We start from the raw sequence: 9,570 nt of genomic DNA, 5'->3' as shown, positions 1-9,570 counted from the left end.
CAAGTTGCTAGTGATTTTCGTTAGGGACCGGAATAATTTACGCACAATATAGGTCTCCCAATTTTGTAGTTTGAGTTGTAGGCAATACACTTTCAGTATTGAAAATATGTTTACATAAAAGCTAACAGTTGCAGAAATAATAATATAAGACTAAATTATTCTGAAAATCAGACTCCGAATAATTCTCGTTTTGTTCACACCAGCGCAATAATTTGCTCTGGTCTAAAAATAGATAGACTGTAACTTTTGATAAATTTTACCTTTTGTTCCATAAAATATCCATATCTAGACATTATTTGATGCATGATCGAGTATTTATGAATATGTGTTTCTTTTGCCACCTAACAGCCAAATTTTAAAGGTTATTTTTTTCTATAATTTACATTGGAACGTGAGCTGTCAAGACAGGAACATGTGGTTTGCCATGTGCTTCTAGACCTTTGTTTACGTTTGGGGCACCTAATTATACTGCTCTATAGTATAGTATCGCAAAGAGGCTACTTCAGAGGTTAGATCAACGGGCCATCGATCGATATACTTTTAGCACTGGGGTGTTCAATTTGTTATTGGTGATTCTTCGTTTTGTTTTTAGTTTTTAAGGGTTTTACCGCGCTTGCAACACATTTAGGTCATATCAGAGCCAGTAAAAAGGAAGAAAATGGGAGAGTAAAGACATTCTAGATGTACAATTAAAAGGACTTGAGGAAAAAGTAAGACAAAGGGGAATGGTACAAATAGGGAACAGATGTAGATTACAAGAGCACACTATCAGTGCACATAGATTGAGATCACCTAAAAGTCTCACCCAGACACCAGCACAGGTCCCCACTAAGAGGAATATACTCAAATGTTTACAAATGATGTTTAAAAAAAATAACAGTAGGTACATAACAGAGAGATGACTTACAAGGAAAAAAATATCATCTCCCAAAACCGGCCAGGGTCAGGACAAAACCAAGTAATCTCATTCCAAGACAAAGACAGAAAGCAGTTGGAAAACAGACACAGGGTGATAGAAGACACAGCAAGTACCTCCCTGCCCGCATGGGATTGGTGATTCTTCGTTTTCCCCTTTGGTATTTCTCTATCTAAGTGACTAGGTCTAGTATTCCGACAATTTTTCATTCATTTATTGATTTATTGTTGGCATCATACTGATATTATTATTAATTCCAATGATTGAAATTATTTGTGTTTTCCCAACCGAATGATTGAGAGATCGCCTTTGTCATATTAAACATCTTAAAACTTTGTAGCTAGGATCAACCATTTTTCCACTTATCGGGATGAGACAACAGTTACGAATCAATATCTATATCCACTTGACACAAAATGTAATAACAATCTGATTCTAAAATCTCATCAACTGACATCATCTGTGTTGGGAACAATAAAAAAAAATTAAAAATTAACACACACACACACACACACACACACGCACGCAATCATAATGCAATATACAAACCATTCAAAGCTATATCAATATCATCCATCAATATCATTCCATCTTATATATATAATTATAATTCAAAATTATTCATAAACAAAAGCCAATACGACAGCACTGATTTGCCGACAAAATTGATTCAAGGTGGCTTCAGCCATAGAGGTCTTCTACTGCCAAAAAAAATTATTAACTTTTAAAAAAATGAATAAATAAAATCAATATTACATCGTTAATTAGTAAAAACAGTTCTCTGGGTCAGAAGAGAGTGCCTTTCTCAATGCAACATCATTTCACTTGTCAGACAAGACGACACTAACTCAAAACAACTGCAGACCGACCGACCCACTTGAAAATGGAAAAGTTTGTAATTTTTAGTTATAATAAAAATTGTAGTCGCTATAGTTAACTTAGTAGATAACAATTTACCGTCACAAGGACTAAATAAAACTTCAAAATCCTGAAGTTACGTAGTCTGGTATCAAAATTTCATTTTCAGAAAGTTCAAAAACTGAAGACAAAATTTCGTAATTCTATTCAATTTTTTTGCAGTAGTAGGCAGGTCTGCAACTGTGGCTGCTCCATGGACACAAATTTTGTGCCACCCACTGTGGAGCCAACTACAAGTCAGAAGGCGAGTGCCATAGCACAAGACAAATAGCCATATTGTTATTATCATTACACAGCTGTACCCTTAAAAAAAAAAAAAAATCACATTTTTAAAACAAATTTTGACCAAAAAAAAATGTCTCTCAAAAGTCCATAGATTTAAATGACCCTCATCTCGTCTTATCTTGTCAAAAACTTTTCAAACTTGAGATTTTAGTAAGTCCTAGATTTGATTTGAGAGATTTTAACAAGATGGGGGTCATTTTAATCGATTGATATTTGAAGGAGGGTTTTTTTTTGACAATTCTTAAAATGTGTTTTCATTATACACCAGAGAATGGAAATGGGATGAGATTGTCAATAAACAAAAAATACACAAATATAGACTTTGATTGTTCCTTATGCCAATGTTTCATCCCTCCTCCCTCCCCCCCCCCCCCCCCCCCCCTTCCCTTAACTTTTATTCTCCTTCTTTCACTCTCTCTAAGAATCTGGAAGAAATTAATCTGAATTTTAACCCAAAAATAATAATATATATGAACATATTACTAACAGAGTGGATATCTATAACATTAAACCATTTATTAATTATTAATCTCAACGAAGGAAAACTGTGTATCTCAGATTCAATGAAGGAAAACTGTGTATCTCAGATTCAATGAAGGAAAACTGTGTATCTCAGATTCAATAAGACGAGAGGACCTCATCAAGAAAAAACAAAAACTTGTTAACACGAGTAATGGCACCTTATAATCAACAAGATCTGGCCCAAACTTGTGCGAACATCAATGTAACGTACCTGACTTCCACAATCTTTTGAATATCGCCGTGTAGGTTATTAATAAATAATAATGTGAAATTGATTTTAAGCTTCAATTCAATTACAAAAAACAGATCAAATGAACGTTTCGGATTTCCCCTTTATCAACAAAACAGGATGAATGAAACACCGTCTGTAGTGTTTCATCCATCCTGTTTTGTTGATAAAGGGGAAATCCGAAATGTTCATTTGATCTGTTATTGTAATTAAATTGAAGCTTACAATCAATTTCACATTATTATTTATTTCTTCGAGCTTCGCGCAGCAACATTTACATGTAGATTATTAAACATTTTGGCCTTAAAAAGAGCTGTTTTAAATTTCATTTATTTATTTTGTATCTACGTACCAGACAATATTAGCCCATTACATTCTATACCATACATGCCAAATATAAAACTTAAAATTTAGTAATTTTTATGTCAATTTTTTGTAATTTGACAAGGAAATTCGTCATTTCTGAAATTGTATATAAATGTGTACGAACAATTACAATATTATTATTATTATTGTTCATAGTAGTAGTAGTTGTTTTTCTTCTTCTTCTTCTTTTTCTTCTTCTTATTATTATTATTATCATTATTATCATAGTAGTAGTTGTTGTTTTTCTTCTTCTTCTTCTTATTATTATTATTATTATTATTAAAGTATTACTAAGAATTAAAAATTCGTAATTTTCCACAAAAAAATGTGTACTTGGCCATGAAATTTGACTAAAATTCGTAAAATTACGAAAAATTCCTAAGATTCGGCAGGTATGCTATACTGGCCGTGAGATTCCCAAATCCTTCATCTTCAACCTAAACCACCCATAACCACTCAATGAGTTTACAAACTGGTCATCCCAATCTATCCGTAATCACCCGATAGAGATACGATTGATTGCTGTACCCTAAAAAGTAGTGGGAATCATTTTTAGTACTTTATTTCAAATTACTTCCGGGTCAAGACAATTAAATAAAGTGAAAGTAGCTTTTTACCCGATGAAAAAAAATCTGTCAAACGATGTTGTTGCCATGATTCATACTAGAAAAGTGATGATGGACGATTTGATTATCTCGTCCTTGTAGAACGACAACCATTTAGAAGATGATAACGATGAAAATGTTGATAATGATGATGAGTCAGACATTGATTAGCGATATTGCCACAAACTTCTTTTCTTTAGTTTTAACCCACTTATCCCACTTAATTTCAAAACTCACTGGACGGTAAAAACAAAAGGTCCATATTATTTTTATTTTTTTCTCTTAAGGGTTTTACGGCACTTGCAACACAGTAAGGTCATATCAGCGCCAGTAAAAAGGAAGAAAATGGGATAGTAAAAAGTTCTAGAATTACAATTAAAGCAGCCAAGAGAAAGTAAGACAAAGGGGAACTGGGAACAAATAGGGATCAGATGTAGATTCCAAGAGCATACCACCAATGTACTTAGTTTGAGATCACCTATAAGTCTCATCTGGACACATGCACAAAATCCAACAAAGAGTAATACACTCAAATGCTTACATTATACATTAAAAATAACAAATATAATAATACATGACAGAGAGATGATTTACAAGGAAAAAAATATCATCTCCCAAAACAGTAACTATGCATTCAACTGTTTCCCTCCCAGCCAGGACTCCGACCAGGGCCAGTAAAAAACCAAGTAATCTCATTCCAAGACAAAGATAGAAAACATGTTGGAAAACAGATATAAGGGGATAGAAGACACAGTATGTACCCCCCTGCCCACTATGGGAGGTAGGAACCCCACCCAGAAGGTCCGTATTATTTTTATTACAAACAAAATAAATCAGAAAGATCACCACTATGTTATATATATCAAAATAAAGGTAAATCTCTCTTCTCTTTCAACATCACTTTGAAATTCATGTCTTATGGGTAGTAAGCTCAAAACTAATGTTTGTTTGGAAGTCGGTAACATTTTCCAAAGAGTTACTTCCCTTCGCTTGTTGACCTCATTTTGGCTTATAGGATGTAATGGGTAAAAAAAAAAAGAAAAGAAAAAAGCAGTCCTTCAAAGACATCAGGCCCGTGAAGCCGGAGCTTATATAGCATGAAATGGACAACAACAATTGCTTGCTACCCTTTGGGTAGGATGCAAGTCTATCACAAAATACTTTCCACGAGGTCTGAACAGATCCAGCTATCCTATTACGGCTAACTGGGCAGTGAGATCAGAACAAAAAAAATCTCGACTTCACCTGGGATTGAACTCGGTCCCTTTGCATGTGAAGCGAGTGCTCTACCAACTGAGCTATCAGGACCTCCACCCCCAGGCAACATAGTAGCCTACTTCCCTAAATAAGAGATTGATCGTTAATTTACAGCATCCATTCTGCTCACCTTTTTTCCTACCAAATACTTATAAAAAACAAAAACAAAATATAGAAGGAGAAAGAGAGAGAATGAGAATGAGAGAGGGGGGGGGGGGGGGGGGGGGGGGGGAGAGAGAAGGAGAGAGAGTCAGAGAAAGAGAAAGAAAGTGAGAGGGTCACAGAGAGAGGGAGTCAGAGAGAGAGAGAGAGAAAGAGAGAGAGAGAGAGAGAGAGAGAGAGAGAGAGAGAGAGAGAGAGAGAGAGAGAGAGAATATCACAACAAAAAAAAAAAACAAAAAAAAAAGAAAGAAAGAAAGAAAAAAATAGAGAGAGATATATAGCGATAGAAAAATGATGAAATCCAAAATGAGAGAGAGGTAAGAAGACAGAAGGCAATAAATCGGATGCCAGTAATCACAATATCTGGAACTCCTTTTTCAGCTCCACCATGAGTTTCCAGTCCGTTTTGGTCATCTCGTCACGGAAATGGTCTTTGACGGCGTCTATGGACTGTCGGGATATCTGGTAATAGACAACGGAGAGTCAAAGAATGAGGGGTGTATTATAACTAAAAATTTTTTTTTTTTTAATTGAGCTTTTATACAGCGCAATATCCACTAAATGTGCTCAAAGCGGTTTACAAGGATGGATTAACCCATTGCGGCCCAAATCGCCCGCTCAAAAAAAAACATCTCAAACAGTTCAAATCGCCCGATATCGCCTGCCAGGTACCCAGCATCTTTGAACCCTTAAACTAAAAACGTGTGTAGAACCACTTCTTTTTAGTTAGAAAACGAAAGTAGAGAAAGAGTGAAAGTGCAACTAGAAATTTCCCGATCGTTTTTATCTCAATTGTTTGTCTGCTGTGATCTTTTGAAGTTTGTCGACCAAATCGGTTGTGGTAACGTCTTTTTTTTTTTCTTTTTTTTTTTGGCTGGAATGGCGTTTGAATTCCTCAATTCTCGGGCGTGATCAACGTTTTTTAATGGATAGTCACGATGATAGTGTTCATTCAGACACTGAATCAGACATTGAGGTTGAGTTGGATGCGTATTTTGATGACATTGACAATGGATTTCATGTGCTTTAATATTATTACGTATTTTTCAACTTTTACATTTTTTTTTCAAATCAAAATATAAATCAATGGTCCAAAACAAAACATCAAATTAAAGGCCATTCACTCATCTTTCCAAAACAGCTTTTATTTTGTTTCTAGCATGCCTCACATTTTTGCAATGAATTTTTTAATGAAGTGTACTATGCAATTTGGAAGAGTTATCTCCCCTCGCATGGTCTGCCTGGCCAGCAATGGGTTAAATAACCAATGTGAAATTGAATGTAAGCTTCAATTTAATAAACGAAAACAGATAATGTGGGCGTTTCAGGTTTTCCTCTTTATCAACAAAACAGAATAAAATGAACCACTACAGACGAATGAGATGTGATAGTGGCGTTTGTTGTTTAACAACCTTTTCCAATTATTGCCAATTTTGCTACAGATTATCGAGTGTGTTAACAGTGATAATGCGAAACAATAATTTACATCAAGAAATATATTTATTGTTTCATCTTATTTTAGGTCCAACCCACTTTCACTTAAAATCAAAGCTTTGTAATGGACTAAAATGAAATGAAACTAGGAATTAAAAAGTATCTGTAAGACAGTGATTACAATGATGCAAGGGAAATAATCCTACTTTTTTTTTTCTATGACAAATCCGTTGCATAAATCCCAGAAAAGCATTTTTTTTAAAGACCTGAAAGGAATGCTAGGATTTTGAAAAGTTCAGTCACTTCAATGAAATGTTTGTAAAGCAACATAGTTAACCCATAGTGTAAACCCCCACCCCCCCCCCCCAACCATTTTCAAATATATAATATGGAATCAGGTTTTATTATGTTTAAACTATGCTACCTACATGACTTAATGCATTCTTATAAAAACATTTTTTACATTATTTTAATTTTTTTTAATGAAGCAGCACATTATTCTACTGTATTTTGGAAGAAAATGCATTTCTAAATCCCAGGTTTGATGAGTTTTTTGTTTAGAGAGATGTAGGTCATTTTAATTGATCGACATTTTTAATGTAGAATTTTCGGGCCAAAATTTTCAAGTGTTTTCCCCCCAAATACGGCAGTATTATTAACTTTATAATCAGTCACTATACGCTTTCCTTACCTTGCTAACCAGCATGTCGGAATCTTCAAAGTGCCGCCCGAACATCTTGGGTGCCTCGCCAGGGATTGGGAGAATCTTGATACAAATCTCCTGGCCCTGCCTGGCAACGTCGATCTGTCTGTGGTTCAACTCCAGACTGCCGATCCGGCCAATATCTACAAACTGTAGTTGGAGTGGCGACGAGGAGGAGGTAAATAAAGGAGAGAAATAAAATAAATTATGAACTATTTTATCTTTTTACATGAATAAAAAAAAATAATAATTGAATTTACAATCTTTTCCATGTATTTTTCTGAGTTAAATTCTTTCTTTTTTCACAGCTGGAGATTTATAATAAGAAAATTGTTGTAACAGTAGTGGGGATGATGATGATGATGATGATGATGATGATGATGATGATGATGATGATGATGATGATGATGATTGATGATGAATGATGATGATGATAGATGATGATGATATGATAGATGATGATGATGATGATGATGATGATGATGATTGAGATGATGATGATGATGATGATGATGGATGATGATGATGATGATATGATGATGATGATGATGATGAGATGATGAATGATGATGATGATGATGATGATGATGATGAGTGATGATGATGATGGGTGATGATGATGATGAATGATGATGATGATGATTGATGAATGATGATGATGATGATGATATGATGATGATGATGATGATGATGATGATGATGATAGGATGATGATGATGATGATGATGAGATGATGATGATGATGATGATGATGATGATGATGATGATGATGAGATTGATGATGATGATGATGATGATGATGATGATGATGATGATGATGATGATGATGATGATGAATGATGATGATGATGATGATGATGATGATGATGATGATGATGATGATGATGATGATGATGATGGATGATGATGATGATGATGATGATGATGATGATGATGATGATGATGAGATGATGATGATGATGATGATGATGATGTGATGTGAGATGAGATGAGATGATGATGATGATGAGAGATGAGATGATGAGATGATGATGATGAATGATGATGATGAAGATGAGATGATGATGATGATGATGAGATGATGATGATGAGAAGATGATATGAAGATGATGATGATGATGATGATGAGATGATGATGATGAGATGAGATGATATGATGATGATGATGATGATGTGATGAGATAGATGAGATGATGATGATGATGATGATGATGATGATTGATGATGATAGATGATGAGATGAGAGAGATGATGAGTGATGATGATGATGATGATGATGATATGATGAGATGATGAGAGATGATGAGATGATGATGATGAGATGTGAGATGATGATGATGATTATGAGATGATGATGATGATGATGATGAGATGAGATGAGAGGAGATGATGTGATGAGATGAAGATGTGATGATGATGAGATGATGAGTAGGTGATGATGATGATGATGATGATGATGATGATGAAGAATGATGAGATGATGATGATAGAGATGAAGATGATGATGATGATGAGATGATGGATGAGATGAGATGATGATGATGAGGAGATGATGATGATGATGATGATATGATGAAGATTGATGTATGATGATGATGATGATGATGTGATGATGATGAGATGAGATGATGATGATGAGATAGATGATGATGATGATGAGATGATGATGATGATGATGATGATGATGATGATGAAGATGATGATGATGATAATGATGATGATGAGAGATGATGATATATGATGTGAGATGATGAGATGAATGATGAGATGATGAAGATGATGATGATAGTATGAGAGATGATGATGAGATGATGAGATGATGGATGATGATGATGAGATGATGATGATGATGATGATGAGATGATGAGATGATGATGATGATGATGATGAGAGATGATGATGATGATGAGATGATGATGATGAATGAGATGATGATGAGTGATAGATGATGAGATGGATGATGAGATGATGATGATGATGTGATGATGAGAGATGATGATGATGATGATGATGATGATGAGAAGATGAGATTGATAGATGATGATGAGATGAGATGATGTGATATGAGATGAGATGAGATGAGATGATGATGATGATGATGATGATGATGAGATGATGAATGATATGTGATGTGAGAGATGATGTGTGATGATGAAGATGATAGATGATGAGA

General features: G+C 34.6%; 1 protein-coding gene across 1 annotated transcript in view; it reads right to left on the bottom strand.

Annotated features, from left to right (window-relative positions):
• Window positions 1–3,422: 3,422 nt before the first annotated feature.
• The window catches only part of LOC144969923 (uncharacterized), a 36,733-nt gene continuing 30,585 nt past the window's right edge, over window positions 3,423–9,570 (bottom strand). The window contains exons 26-27 of the mRNA XM_078908994.1: window positions 7,386–7,547; window positions 3,423–5,722 (exon numbers count right to left, since the gene is read on the bottom strand). Of these exons, the coding sequence (XP_078765120.1) occupies window positions 5,615–5,722; window positions 7,386–7,547 (270 nt within the window). The 3' untranslated portion in view covers window positions 3,423–5,614. The remainder of the gene's footprint in view (window positions 5,723–7,385; window positions 7,548–9,570) is intronic.

This window comes from Berghia stephanieae, chromosome 4 (genome assembly GCF_034508935.2).
Source record: "Berghia stephanieae isolate SIO BIC M18660-M18661 chromosome 4, UCSD_Bste_1.3, whole genome shotgun sequence".
In the NCBI taxonomy this organism is placed as follows: Eukaryota; Metazoa; Mollusca; class Gastropoda; order Nudibranchia; family Aeolidiidae; genus Berghia; species Berghia stephanieae.
The sequence above is the reverse complement of the archived record's forward strand: the minus strand, read 5'-3'. Positions and strand labels throughout refer to the sequence as shown.